The 15,305-nt window shown below is 35.3% G+C and overlaps 1 protein-coding gene across 2 annotated transcripts in view; it reads right to left on the bottom strand.

Annotated features, from left to right (window-relative positions):
- Positions 1–438: 438 nt before the first annotated feature.
- The window catches only part of LOC140057276 (rotatin-like), a 110,331-nt gene continuing 95,464 nt past the window's right edge, over positions 439–15,305 (bottom strand). Inside the window, exons 27-44 of one of the 2 annotated variants that reach the window (XM_072102859.1) lie at positions 13,593–13,823; positions 13,133–13,291; positions 12,316–12,426; positions 10,945–11,110; positions 8,948–8,982; positions 8,467–8,542; positions 6,928–7,123; positions 6,010–6,233; positions 5,468–5,605; positions 4,933–5,106; positions 4,679–4,858; positions 4,354–4,448; positions 3,901–3,978; positions 3,605–3,731; positions 2,819–3,163; positions 1,988–2,110; positions 1,039–1,142; positions 439–919 (exon numbers count right to left, since the gene is read on the bottom strand). In XM_072102859.1, the coding sequence (XP_071958960.1) occupies positions 761–919; positions 1,039–1,142; positions 1,988–2,110; positions 2,819–3,163; positions 3,605–3,731; positions 3,901–3,978; positions 4,354–4,448; positions 4,679–4,858; positions 4,933–5,106; positions 5,468–5,605; positions 6,010–6,233; positions 6,928–7,123; positions 8,467–8,542; positions 8,948–8,982; positions 10,945–11,110; positions 12,316–12,426; positions 13,133–13,291; positions 13,593–13,823 (2,721 nt within the window). In that variant the 3' untranslated portion in view covers positions 439–760. The remainder of the gene's footprint in view (positions 920–1,038; positions 1,143–1,987; positions 2,111–2,818; positions 3,164–3,604; positions 3,732–3,900; positions 3,979–4,353; positions 4,449–4,678; positions 4,859–4,932; positions 5,107–5,467; positions 5,606–6,009; positions 6,234–6,927; positions 7,124–8,466; positions 8,543–8,947; positions 8,983–10,944; positions 11,111–12,315; positions 12,427–13,132; positions 13,292–13,592; positions 13,824–15,305) is intronic. The other variant, XM_072102860.1, reaches the window with a different exon arrangement.

Here is a 15,305-nt window from a genome sequence, read left to right as displayed (position 1 = left end):
TTCTGGTACATGCACATGGTATACCAATTATTTATTCGACCCAACTCCCCACCCTTAACTCACTCTGAAACGAACGATACACAAGAAGTAGGGAAATGAAGATAATATGATGAAATGGGATCTAAATTTTAATTTAGTGTCAGAAAAAAACATTTACTATGAAATTAAGGGTGTTGCCCGGGCAACTGGGGGAAACACCCCTGCAGGTGATTATGTGCATACAAAATTATGCGAGTGACTTTTTCCCCACGGACAATGAATTCGCAGCCAATCAAATAACTAAATCATTTGCTGGTCAAGTTGCAACATTTAATTTTGTCCATCATCCACGTTTTCAGCTACAAAGAAATTACAAGATCAATCCACCAAAATGTACAGTAGGTCTCGCCATCATATGTGACTTTTTAAAGAATAATTCACAGAGAAATCAGGAAACCATTTTCACAGGCAAAAAACAAAATTTATTTACATAAGAAAATACAAAGTCACAAAGTCTTATAGACAAAGTGTAAATTTTTTATGAACTACAAACTATACCAAACTATTATTTTGCCAAGTGCAGGTTAAATCATGCATGATTACTACAGTATGACAGTTTGTACAGTGAGATTACAGTAACATAAAGAAGCAATGTTTAATTGCAACACTAATTTAGATTTTATTTGAGTTTTATTTCTCAACATTGGAATGCAGAAGTATTCCTCCTCTTATATGAATAAACTTTTAGCGGTAATTGGACAGAGTCAATTCAGTAATTATCCTATTCCATAACAATGTTCAATATATTCTTCAATGCTTGTTGGTACTGCATAAACAATGTCACCTCCTGGTTGTATGGGGATGCTTGTTCAACCTTCAGTTTAGCCTCTGCTTGCAGAACCTGTTGAGCAAGTCCAGAATTTTTCAAGGCTACTTTAGCCTAAATAAAACAGAAAAGAGTAAATATGTGTGTAAATACTACTACTATTAATAATATATTACAAGAAATGTTATTTAGTGTAATTCAGAGAAGGAATCCTCAACTGAAAATTACATTACCTTCTGACTGTTTGTTGCCAATGACCATAAAGCGGTAGATGCTATGTGCCTGGAATTTAAGGAATCTGCATGTAGCTGAGACATTAGGAACTTTACCACTTTATCTAAATGAAATTACATGAAATACTGTAAATAATAACATTTATTAATAATCAAATTTTAATTTTCATCACTAAATTTTGTAAATATTAAAGACCCCTTCCCTGCAATTTTGGACGTTTTTTGGAAAATAATACATATATATCACTTTAAAAACATTAAACCATGTCATTCCTTGTCTTAAATGTACGTTTTATGGTAAATTATGATAAAAAGTGAGAAACAATGCACTACCTAAGTAGCTCGCGGCGATCGACCTCTCGTGGACGGTCTTAGGCCTAGCCTGGCTAGGCTTAGTTTTGTAGGCCTAGCTGGTAAACATCGGTAACGTGCGAACATCGTACGCTAGCTATATACCTAGCCTGACGTTGTATAGTTGCTGCATCAATTGTCTTTCTATTTTTGCCAGACTCCGTTGATACAAATTGGGGAAAACCCGGTATTTTCGCTGAAAAGTTAGGAGTCTTCCATTTGTTTTGGCCTCACGATCGATCGAAAAGTGGGCGAATTACAGGTGAAAAACAAAAATATCAATCCGCGCGCAATGCATTTTGGGATTTATAGCGGGCCGCTATAATTATTAAAATCGACTTATTTTTCACATTTTTAACCGTTTAAAGACGAAAAAAGTTATCGGAATAGGACCATATAGTATTATTTTTACATTAAATATAGTTTGTGATCTTAAATTACATCTAAAAAACGTAGGGAATGGGGCTTTAACCTGGATTTATTATATCTAGAAATATTTTTATGTGAATAACCCAATAGTTTGTTGTTTAATATCATAATATATTTGTTTTAACAATTTAACAATTTTTAAAAGTCCTCATAAAAAGTGTATGCTTACCAGAAGCTAGAAGCTTTGGTTTATTGGTGGTGTTGAAACACAAGTTGCGGATAATCATAAGTGCAGGTTGGCTTACACCAGTGTTTGGTAACATGGCATATTCAAGTAGCAGCTCCAAAGAACCTATAAGAAAGTAAAAGCATAACTATTATTAACACAGAAAAAAGGGAACAACTTTGACATTGGTTAGTAAATAGTTTTTAAAATATGAATGGCAAGTCTTGTTGCAACATGCATGTATAAGGAGAACATACAAAATGAACATTGGGATGCTCTGAAAAAGGCTGTATACACGTCTTAAAAAAATTGATAACTGAAAACATGATGAAGGAGAAGAGGGAGGGAAGTTGAATTTAGCTTACTTAGCCAAACTGGCGAGTTGATCAATTGACAGCGCGAGGTAAAAAGGAGGAGATGACTCATGATGTCAAAAGGTGATTGCAATCCCGATAATACAAACACAGAAAAAAGAAAAAGACATCGATATTTGTTATTTAATAGTTTTTTAAAATGTAAATGGCAGGTCATTGAATTGCTAGATGCACGTAAAATGAGAACATTTGAAAAAGGCCAACAAAGCAGCCTAAATTAAGTGCAGGTACACCAATGCTTTTACGGTTGATTGGTGGTGCAACCTATGCGGACACCTAAGCAAAATTCTGGCTTTACTAGCTCTTTGGTGCGAATGCAATACCATATCTGGACAATTGTACAAAACCAATGGTAGATCCAGCTGGCCCGGTTCCGCTAAATTTAGAACATTTCAATGCATAAGGTCAATTTTTAGGCCCGGCTCACACATTAATGAACATTTTCAGCATGTTCTCTTACCTGTAATCCTCATAATCATAATCTGCCCTTCAGTCGAGAAACTAAGATTAGTGAGTAGATGTAACCAGCGCTGCGAATTGAGCACTTTACTCTGCATATCCTTGCCTCTCTTTGCCGGTGTTACCTCTATAAAACCCTGCAAGAAGTTACTCTTCCATAGTATACTTCTACATTCAGCAGACCACATCAAATTACCAAGAACATTGAAAAGTTGCTGCTGTACTTCTGTATCCTCCCCTTTGTTTGAAATGGTCTTGACCCGTTCTCGGTCTGCAAGCTTGATGAGACTGTGAAGGAGGGAGATTCCACTATGTCCAGCAGGGGTTGAAGCCATAGATATACACACTACATGCAAATATGTTAAATGTTTAGAGATACATAACATTGATAAGAAAGTAGAGGTTAAAATCCGTTAAAATATAATTATAATGATGCTAACTGGGTACAAAATATAAATGTTTCCTAAATGTACAATCTATCAAATCTATATACTGTCCTATCAAATAGGTGGTAATCCCCTGTGTGGGATTTTTTGTGCACAAGTTCACTGGGGTAACCCACTACTCATCTTGAATGATAAACTGTGCATACACTTTTAAACTATGTATTCTATGGTTTTCTAGTCTTTATCCGAGAAGACTTGTTCCACCACACTAGAGCTAGGAGCGAGTTGGCCTCGAAACCAATGACGATATTATTGGATTAAATACAACATTACAAAAACTATTGATATTAATCAATAGTTATAATAATAGTTATTATAATATTGTTTGATTAAATGTTTACCTGTGGGGCACTTGGCTGTGTATGTAGACATAAAGTTAAGCACACATAGCAACAATGGCTGCTCCAGTAGGCACCATGACCACAAGCTTTGGATTAGTCCACTTAGTCCAACAAGATAGCCTGCCATCTAAAGTGTTAATAACATAATTACTTCATTATCCTTACTTAATTAAAGAGAAAGAACTGGATACCACTAACCACTTTTGTATCATTGGCAGCTGATAATACCAACAATGCTGCACATGTTGACAACTCCTTCAAAACAATTTTACTATAGTTTTTCTTCTAATTCTTACCTTGATTTCTGTGCTTGCAAACATGAAATTCTGAAGCAGGTTAAAAGCTGAAATGAGCTCAGAAATCAATGGATCATCCTGTAAAAAACATAAATAAATCACAAATATAATGTCAATGGCCATGCAGTTTGAATTCCTTAAACAATAACCTAATACTGTTTACAACACATCTGAGTAGATTCCTATCATATGATTGGAAGATTGTGGGTCACATGATATTCAATAACTACTCCATTTTGCATTCAATTTTGGTATATTCCCATTGAATTTTGTTATTGTTGTTACACAATGAGCAATCACACGAAAAACACAGCTACTGTAGGCTGTTGATGTTCGCAAATCAAACTGTATAACTATTTACTGTATTGTTTTACTCTGGCTCTTTAAATGTAGACAGATCTAACTTTTAATTAAATGTAAAAACAAAGAAAAGTTTTAAAAGTTGATATGCACCTTCTTTTTCGAGTGTTTTGCCATTTTTAATGCTTCAATTTTCAGCTTTTCTTGTATAAACTTCATGTTGCTTACTAAACTATCAAGAAGGCCAGCTGAAGAAAAAATCAATATTATTAAATTCAATTTTAATTTACCCAGTATATATAGCTTAAAAAGGATAAAACATGCCCTACTTTTATTGTCTCGTCCTTTGAATGCTTTGTTGATCAGTGTATGATACAATAAGTAAAAGATTTTCACCATGAATGTGACAGTGACACCATAGAGGGCCTAATATGAACATTTTTCATGTATGATAATTGTCAATGTAATCTGAGATTACCTTTCATAGCTGTATCCTTAGCGGTGTTGCATACAGCTAGCAGTGTCTTCAATGCCTGGTAGATGGCCATGTTCTCTTCTTGTTGCGAAGAACCTAGAGATTTAGGAAGGGTACCATCATAGCCTTGCAATATCACCTCACATAAAGTACTTCCACTTGCTATGGAATCTATAATAATATCTAAACATTAATATCAATTAAAAGCAATAATGTAGTATCACTCAGTAAAGTAGAATAGTTAAATTGTATAGTACCTCCATTATATTGTACAGATTCATCAAGTAAATCAATAATAGCCTTTGTTAAATCTGCATTAGTCTCTACACTGTTATCTTGTCCTTCGTATGAAAAAAGATGAGCCAGAAAATGCAGAGAAGCTATCCTTGTTGCTGAATATGTTGGTACCTTCAAAACATGTACAATACAGTCTAGAAAATAAATATAAAACAATTTTTTTACACATTTCATTTCTAAAGTAATGTAAATATTGTATAGAAATTGTATTCCAAAAACTACAGGAGGTATATTATTATACAGGAAAATCTAAATTGTATGGTAAAAAGAATCTGTGGTAGATTACAGACGGTGTCCGCTTAGGTACAAAATGCACAGGCTTTTGAATGAGTGTCCGTTATGAGAGTCATCAACATATGCCAATTGTCCATACAGGAATGTTCAAACAGAATTATAATTACTCCAATCTGAATCTAGATCTAAAATAACTGTGAGTTGTTTTTTTATTAATATCTTATTGCTGTGGAGAAAGAAAAAACAGATCTTTGTTTTAACCTGTAGTTCTGGGCCAACATTTACTAAGGACATTTTGCAGTTGTTCTGTACTGTAAGCAGCGTTTAGCCTGATCATGGTGGAGAAAATGGCAAACACACACTGCCATACTCTCATAAGTAGATCATGTAGTGGAGAGTCTACAAAAGAAAACAGATATATAAAAAAAAAAGTAGTAAAAATACTGTAGTAGTATAGTTTTTTTAATTAGAATAATACTGTACCATATTCAGACATGCATCGCATTGTGATCGATTGTAATTAATTTGTTGTTGAATGCATTGCAACAATATTAATTTCAATTTTACAAATGCTCTACTAGACCTAATTTATATGTCTATGGTCTAGGCCTACAGTAGTAAACTAATATGTTTGTGATTGGTTCCCATGAATGACCTTGGATTTCGCAATTGCTAGAGTGATCGCAATGCCTGAATAGGGATATTAGTGATCGGGAAATATTAAAATCAACAATTTACAGAGACAATCTTGATAATAAATGTGCTTGAATCTAACAACTAAAGAAAGATTTGACTTGACTCACCAAGTATAGCTGCAACATTTAGAGCAAGAAGACCACAGCATTTTGGAAGCAGATTAAATCCTACTAATTTCTTAATATTATCATGATCGTTGATAATCTGGCATAAGATTAGATCAAGTATTTGAGCCACCATAACTAAATGATGTTGTAAAATTCTTGTAGAGTAAATTTTGGAAGCCGTGAGATCTTTCAGGTACCCATCAAGTAACTTCACATCAATTAACCTACATATTTAAATGAAAAATTAGAAGCAAATACAAGCTGATATCTTGAAAGTATGATTGTATTTAGGCCATGGGAAATAGATTATATGGTTCTCCTCAGGCCACCTGTGTGTGAAAGTCCGTCCACATAAATAAAGTTACATCTGAAACTCAGTATGTGGTAATATTTACATAAAATATACTATTCACTGCACTGTGGATGATGTGTGTGTAGAGGGCCTAATATGCAATGTCTTAAAGCCTATTCAGACTTAGATATTTTATTTATCTTACAGCGACAATGAATGAAACCAACTTACCCAAGAAAATAACTAAGAGCCCGTTCGGACGGAACAAATTTACAAGTGTAATGGTCACGTGTGGTACAAATTTTCAGATAAACTTGCTGTTTCAAAAATCCACCTCATGAGGTGGATTTTTTAATTACACCTTAAACCGCAAGCTGATTAACCGCAAGATAAGGAGCAATTTGACCTTAATAGTGTAAAGAGATGCATGAAATATGACCCTGCTGGGTATTTTTTTGTTAGTGCACACGTGTAAATTGTTCATCGTCCGAACGATCACTGATTACACATGTAAAGTTACACATGTAACTGATTTTACGTCCGAACACAGCCTAAGCCTTCGGTTTCCAGTTAAACTGATTTGTGTATATTTAAAGATCATGACAATTCTCATTGCTACTATTTACCTTAGCATAATCTCTGTAGTGGAGTTATTGGTCAAGGACGTATTTGTATCTGATGGCACAACAGACACCAGATTGTGCAAGACACGGCATAGTCCAGTTACTAGTTCAGGTGTTACTACACTAACTTCAGAACCTTTACTTATCATGCTTATTGAACTGTTGTAGGAGCTGGCGACAGTAGAACTGCTCGAAGATCCTAGAAGTTGATTACCAAAATGAAAAAAGAAAAGCAATTAAATTAAAAGCAACGGCTAAATAAATGAATAAACAGCCTTTCAATCCTATACTGTAATTCTACACACTGGAAAGACTTTTCATAATCTAGACTATGGCTGCAAAACACAATAGCGTAGATGATAATGGCAGTGGAGAGTACACTATTCACGATGAACCTCTATCATGGAAACCAATGAGGTTCACCCATTGCTACTAAGCATGTCTCACAGTAACAGCCAGATGTGGCTAGCAATGAAACCTCCACCATTTTGGCTATGTTAGTGGATATTTGTGATGGGCAAACGAGTCCGAGTGCTACACGTAGGTTAAAACACCTAGACAATTTTTGTTACTAGAGTTTTAATGGAATCTTGTGCTGTTCCTATTGACAAAGATTTGGCTGCAATGATTTATTAATGATCATTTTAGAATCAGTGTCAGTGATGAAACTCCCTAAGTTGCTGGAAAAATGAATAATGAAGTGCCTGAGTGCAGCAGAATGTGTACAATCATTGCTTGTGAGCAACAATACTATAGGTTGTGCCAGTCAGGTCACAAATCTGTCATCACCTAACCACTATGTTAGCAGCAGTGACGAAAAGTTTTAAAAAAGATGATTAATATTAACAGTCTCAGATTTATTTTGTAATTAAATAATTAAAGATGTATTGTCCCTTTAACTAATTCCCAAAAAATAAAAAATAAAAGATTTCGAAAAAAGGTGGGTCATTTTGAAGTATCATAATAGTTATTAACTATCACCAAAAATTTGTTGAAAAAAAAAATCATTTAACTGAAATACAGACGTTTTTTTGTTAAAAAAATAACTTTGACTTCCAGTCAAAGTTTTCGATCAAAACATATCCCATAATGAAACGCGCTTGTTTGGCTACTCTGTATGCATAATCATAAAACTTCCTCACGATCTGTGTGAAAATACCTTCTCAACCATGACGAGTTGTAAACAATCCTAATTAGCATATGCATAATGCGTACTCGTGGTTTGAAATCTTTGTTTACTTTCGCTCGCGACGATTTTCCAGACGAAATGTAATCAAACTAATTTACCTGTTAATTACGTAAACTTGTTGTTTTTGGCTGGAATTTTCGACTTAAAGTGAATAACTTTAATATTACTTTGATATGGCCATTTTAAATTTAGAATATTTTGACAATCATTTTTTTGTGTTTCAAGGGACAATACATCTTTAACAAATAATGTTTGGTATTCATTGAATGGAATATTCGGTAATGATGATGACTGATCTTCATGTTTGTAGTATTGCAGCTAGGCTTGCCAATGTTTAGACTAACAATAATTACCTTGTTGACCAGGTATAGCAGGTCTTTCAAGTCCACTCATAGCATTGTTGTCGTGATTTCCTGATACAGATATTGTCTGTAACAATGATTATTTATGTATTTTGTTAGTGCAAGTACATACTTAAGTATGTACTTGCACTAACATATTAAGAATATGAGATACAAATAATTATATAAGTTTTAATACTATGTATAGTAAATTGAATGGTTATATGATTGCTTATCTTCTAGAATGAACACATGAAGAAGTTTTTTCCTCGTTTTGTGGGCACGGCAGTTAATGTTTTGGAATGTTGATCTATTTAGAATTATAATTGTTTCTGTTTACTGCATTAGAACAGAATGGCTTGAGATTATAATGAGAATAAACACATTTTAAAGAATTCAATTTCATTAACTTTTGTCTTTTTTCTATTTGAAAGATAAATACAGTACATTCCTATTTTATTATTTCCAATATTACACAAAAAAATAACCTTACATTATGTGAACTCGTAAGTGAACTGACAACTGTACCTGAAAAAAAATGAAAAACAAAATCATTACCATGCACTTTAAAGAACCTAGTACTTCCTAAGATTGTTGCGGTCAAAAGCCTTCCATACTTTGATGGCGCTCCATATTCAATTAGACGTTAAGGGCTCTGGGGCTTCAACATTATCATTATTGAATAATGCGCTTGAGCGAGTAAGACATGTTTGTCCAGAGCTCCCGATTTACACTTATTTATCACAATGCCTCCTAAACGTACCGCAGCAGCTACAGCTCGGCCAGCCAATCCAGGTACACAGGATGATGCAGCAGATATTCAAGCTCTACATGTTAAGATCGATCGAATTATTACTACCTTGGATACATTTCACCTTGAATCATCAATTGAAGATTTACAACATACTCGAGGGGTCTGAAAAGGATATGACATCTCACCGTACGGGTCGCCAACTGACAAAAATCACATTTTAAGAAATGCAGCTAAATGCCTCAAAAACAACAAATACAAGAAATCTCAAATACTTATTTCCGATGATGTTTCTACAAATGTACGAATGCAGAGAAAAAACCTACGAGACAAAGACCTTCCTACTCTACGAGACGATCCAGCGGTAGAGTTTGCGTACATTCCATGGGCGGTACCTGCAGTTATCTGATACAAGCTTGCAACCGGTGAGTTCAAGTCATTAAAATCAAAGGATTCGACCTAAGATGAACAATGCAAGTTCACGGGTGCATTTGACTATTTATATACAGTACATCCGTGTTTAGTTTTCAGAGGTCACATTAAGTTTGAAGTCAACCATAAAGTTTAAAGTCTTCATTATCAAACTGTCAGTCAAGTGTCGTCTACATCATCAATGTGATCAACCGCAAGCTTGTTGGCTTGAGTCTTAGCAAAGATGAAGGCATGTGCAGCCAGACTGAAAGAGTTGCGAACAGTAAGAGTTTCAGATTGTTACTGGAAGTGGAAATCGAAGAATGTCAGGCAGAGGAAGAAGTCTTCAAGCAATACGAAGAACCAATTTCACAAATCGACACCCAAGAGATCCATTCTGATAAATTCATGGGCACCAGTTTCGACAGTATGTTTCACTGACAGGCCTACAAGCCGTTCACACGAGACAGAACGAACTACCACAAATCGCAATCAAAGGGTCAATCAACATACCGACTAGTGTTCTGGAGACGCAGATTGCACAGAACCCAATCATCAACAATCTGAACTTACATTGAGATCAGAGGATTCGAATGGGCTTAGAGAGTTTTCAGCTAACCAATCCGCATGTATTAACGTCCTCAACCAGATTGGATGCAGTTCAAAATTGGAATCGCCTTAAAACATGAGGAAAATTATAAGCAAACTACCTTACCGCCTATGTCTAGCATTGAGAGACGCTGTAGATAGATTAATCCTACAAGCAAACAAAAAAAAAACATGCGCAAAGGTTCCACCCGCAAATTTCGTCAAGCAAGCGACGCTGGAGCCAAGTGCAGTATCTTTCGGATATATTTTGGCGTTGATGGGTGAGAGAATACTTGCCATCGTCGAAGTGTTTGTGAACAGCGGAGATGGACTTGTCAGATTGGTAAAGGTCAAAACGCAGTCATCTTTATTTGTGAGACCAATAACGAAGATTGTACCATTGGAATCTGCTATAGTTAATTAGTCATTTGAAAGACTTTCTTTATATTTAACTGGAATGAATCAACACGTAGAAGATGATTTGACTTCAAACCGGATCATCGAATTAAGGGAATCAAAATCTCTGGATTACCAAATCTAATAAATGTTCAAGTTACAGTATTACAATACATCCGTGTTTAGTTATTCTTTAAAGTCTACACCCGTGACAGAGGTTGATTTTTCATTTACAGGTTGCGAATCATGAAATGAAGTGATGACAAGGCAACACATCAAATTCGCAAAGAATACTGTTAAAGATGCTGAAATTACTTCAATATGTGAAATATACAATAACTTACCACTTGTAGTGATATTTGAGTGTGTAGGTAGTGTACTATCATCTAGCAGTGTAACTGGTTGTATACTGCCTGACCCATAGTAGTTTTCAAGTGTACTGGACACCTCACCATAGAAGTTGTAATGTTGCAATAGTGCTAGCAGTGCTGGCTTTCCTAGCAGTAAAGCCTAACATTATAAACAACATTACAATCATATAAAGATGGATATTTATCTCTAGGGATTCAGTATACACTATAGAATACATTTGTTATGTTTTAACATTTTATAGAACATTTATAATATTAATATATGTACTGTATCCACACTGTATAGGATATATTATAGGACATAATCATAATTTTGTTAAATACTTTCATTACATTAGGACTGTCACATTTGAAAACTATAGTCTAGTATAGCGCCCTCTCTAGAGTGGTAGGTATAGGACCGTGGAATATTTCAAGGTATTGTTGCGGCGGCAACATTTGCATATCGCTTGCCCGGTGAGGCGAAGCGTCATCTAGCGTGGTTTGCGAAATGTTAGGCACTCAATCTCTCGACATCATTGCGTTGAGTCATTAATTCCCACAGCCAATTGTGCGGGACATCTAGGAGTGATTGTTTAGAGCGAATTTATCGTGGGGCGCAGTGTGCATTGGTTGCACCTAACTGTATAAGCCTGGCCTTTTATAAGAATTGGTAGAACCATGATGCCCATATTATAGTAGTTCAGTTATAAACCGACGGACTGGGGTGAGCGCAGTATCGCGGATTGAAACTCCCGACAAGGCTCACAGCTGAACGTGCATGGAATTTGTCGTCTCCTATGATAGTCTAAGCAGCCTTTGGCAGTGGACATTGTGAGTTAGTATATAAGTTATACCTAATAGTCGCTTGATAAAAATGTACGTTTCTTATGATAATTGAAGTTGACCATAGAATTTGTTAGTATTGTTTATATATGTCTGATTTAAATATAGTGTCGCCTACGTTCAAGTACATGAGGTTACACTTAACAATCTGTAAATTGTACAACCGGAGGAAGTCTGAAAGCCACATCCATTTTAATCACGTTAACCACTGGAAAAAAAGACAGCTAGCGTGTGGAACTGTAGCTGACACTTGGACATTCTATATTATTTGAATTGCATTGGGTAATAACAGTTGATAAGTGTTGGGAAGGTACCACACTGGATATAGTATTTACTCTGTAAGCAAGTGGCAATTATTGTAAAGTTGTAAGGGTCCTGGTAATTGGAGACAGGTCATACTTAAGTAAATTTATTATCCATAGGGTTAAACTATTGCCCTCAATTGTGGTCACTCACTTGTTTGCATCAGTCCAAATTGTTCATTCGTGATTTTCATGGTGACAAGGACGCTAAACTTACCTGTGTATCTTCATCTTGAACACATGGCCCCTGCCACACAGCGGCATTTACCACCTCATCAATTCTATCAGGTAGGTCATGTGACAGAAGATTACACAACAGATTGGCAGCCTAAAAATTCATCGATTAATGGAAAACATGTTCAAAAGGTTATAAAATAATGTGTGTAGGGAAAAAGGGTCTGTATGTACGTTAACACCAAATTATATCAAGAAAATTATGCTGTCTCATCCTGGTATTGTGGTATCAGTACTGTCCTGAAAAATAAGCTTCAAGTAACACAAAACAAAATTGTGAGATTTATTCTCGATCTCGCCCCTAGGGCACATGTTGGTCAGGCTGAACTTTCCGTTACTGGATACCTGAAAATAAGCGATAGAGTTAAGTATATTAGACTAATCCACGCTTTCAAAATATACCACGATATTGACGCTCCTTATCTTAATGAACATTTTACAAAGATTTCTGTTCGGCACACTCATAGTACAAGCCATTTTATTATAATGCTATTAAAGACTGGAATGATCTACCTTCCGATATCAAGAGTATACAAAAATTAATTGAATATAAACGTGCGTTAAAGGTTCACTTTGGTATTGTACATTAACCATGCTGATGATGATTGTATTTGTATATGGATGTTTCTGTTTATTGTATTAGTATGCATTTATAATGTACACATTATTATCTAACTTGCTTGTTTAAAGGACCCCATTGGAATTAAGCTGTTTCAGCTTTATGGGTCATCCTGGTATTTTTGTTGTATTTCTTGAGTACCGAATAAAAAACAAACAAACAAACAAAACATTATAATTACCTGTTGCCTTACTAAGCTACATTCTGAATGGTCAAGAAGTTTGTCAAAAACCATGGCCCATAATCCCCCTGGTAGCTGATGGCAACCATTTGCAATGGTTAAACAACCTGAAGGAGATGAAGCTAGACCAGATGCAATGCCAAGACCAGCAGCTCGTACCTACAGATAGTATTCAATATTATACAACATGCTATTTATCATCATCAGTTATTATCTTTAGGTATCAACAAGACAAGCCAAAGTCAGCATCAGTATGCCAAAATATCCATAACTTTTTAATATTTTGCAGTAAAGTGCAATGCATTAGGCCTTATACACATAGCATTAACATTTCATCTAAATGTTTAAAAAAAGAGTTTCTCGACAGTATTCCAAACATGTTCCAGAACAATTAAGCATTAAAAGTTAAAAAACCTGAAGAAAATGTATTTATTAGTTCAATATGGAGACAACAATTTACCTCAGGATCTCTGTAAGACCACAATGATACAACCCAGGCAAAACCAGCTTCTTCTGTCTCTGTACTTGTAGGCTTGGGAAACAACCACTCCTTAGCCCAATCCTTCATGTGTGTGTGGTGAGCTACCTCTGCAACAAGATGTCGCAGGCACAAGGTAGCGCTCTTTGTTACCCCTTTACCCATGTACGACATAGCTGTACCACCTCTCCCAACGTGAAATGCTGAAATTACCTATGTAAAAAAAATTGTGAGCACAAGAAGCAATTATCAAGACACACCACAATTAATTTCTCAAGAGCAGTTCCTAGTCAGTTCTTTAAAATGAGTCATCTATATCATAATTTGAGTAATTAGGGAAAAAAGGTTTGTTATTGTAAAACTGCAGGTCTATGAAAATTGCACTTATACTGTATACTCTGCTTCACCATGGTTGGGGCTGAGGTAAAAACATTTGGAAAAATAGAGCTGCTAGGTCTCCAGAAATGACACTTTATACAGTGAAAATGTGTGACTCTATTGGGAAGGAAAACAGGCCTGATTTTAGATACACCACAACTAACTAGGGTAGTAACAATTGATGTGGGACTACGGCTACAGTTGTTTATAGTAACTCCCAGTAGAACACAATATACCAACTTGGTGAACAGTAAATAGTTTATTCTCAGACCCATGTGTGTCTGAACAGTTGGGGATTAGTGTACAACGCATCATATGTATTAGTGGAAAATGGTTGATAGTACCATTTTATAGTATGACGCTACTGTAATTCGACGTTGTATCCAATCAGAACGTTTCTTGCAATGATGTAAACAATGAATTTGAAAAGGTCAAAGAACAATCCCTACACATAAAAAAATGCACGGTATCCTAGTCCTCACCACCGATATATTGAAAGAACTGAGAAGCGTGTACTGCTTTCTTAAGTTTAAATATGACAAAACGAGTTCAGTGGAAAGAATCAGAAATTCACGACTTAATAGCCCTGTGAGGAAGCCCTGAATTTAGGAACAAAATAGAGGTAAGAAACTAGAGGACAAGCAATATCAACAAGATTGAAGTGTACAACAAAATAGCCGAGAAGCTAAATTTGGCCATCCTAGAAAAAAAGGCACTCGTATCCAAACGAAAATAAAAGGTTTGAGGTGCGTCTACAAAGCAGTGCAAGATAAGTTAAATAAATCTGGAGCTGGGACCGAACACGAGTTCCTCTATTACGAGGAAATTAACAATATCATTGGGCATAGGCCCAATATAAACCCAACACCACAGGCAATTGGAGACTCTTTGGCCCCTAAGGAAGTGGGATTGTCAAGCAATCGTTTGTCAATGTCGCAGCCTAGGAAACGACACGATTCAGGTAGGTTAGCCAACTATACTACAGCTAGTATATTAATAATAATATAACAAAGATTGAAGTGGGTTCTCTCTGGCCTAGGTAGTACTACTAACTAGTGGTAGTAGGTTATAGTTGTCGTGACCTGTTATTCTCTCCAGTCTTTGGACAAACAACAAGATTATAAATATATAAAACAGTATAATTGTATTACTTGTTAAACATTAAACTTATATCAAAATATATATTACACCAAAGTTAAAAAAAAAATAAAGTTAGCAAGGTTATCAGCTAAGATTTTATTTAATGGATGAACCAAAAAAAGACAAACCTTCGAAGGATATTGAGGACAATTGTCTTTGTAATAGATAAAACATTTC

The sequence above is a fragment of the Antedon mediterranea genome, chromosome 8, assembly GCF_964355755.1.
Source record: "Antedon mediterranea chromosome 8, ecAntMedi1.1, whole genome shotgun sequence".
Classification (NCBI taxonomy): Eukaryota; Metazoa; Echinodermata; class Crinoidea; order Comatulida; family Antedonidae; genus Antedon; species Antedon mediterranea.
This window is presented reverse-complemented; position numbering and strand designations above follow the sequence as displayed.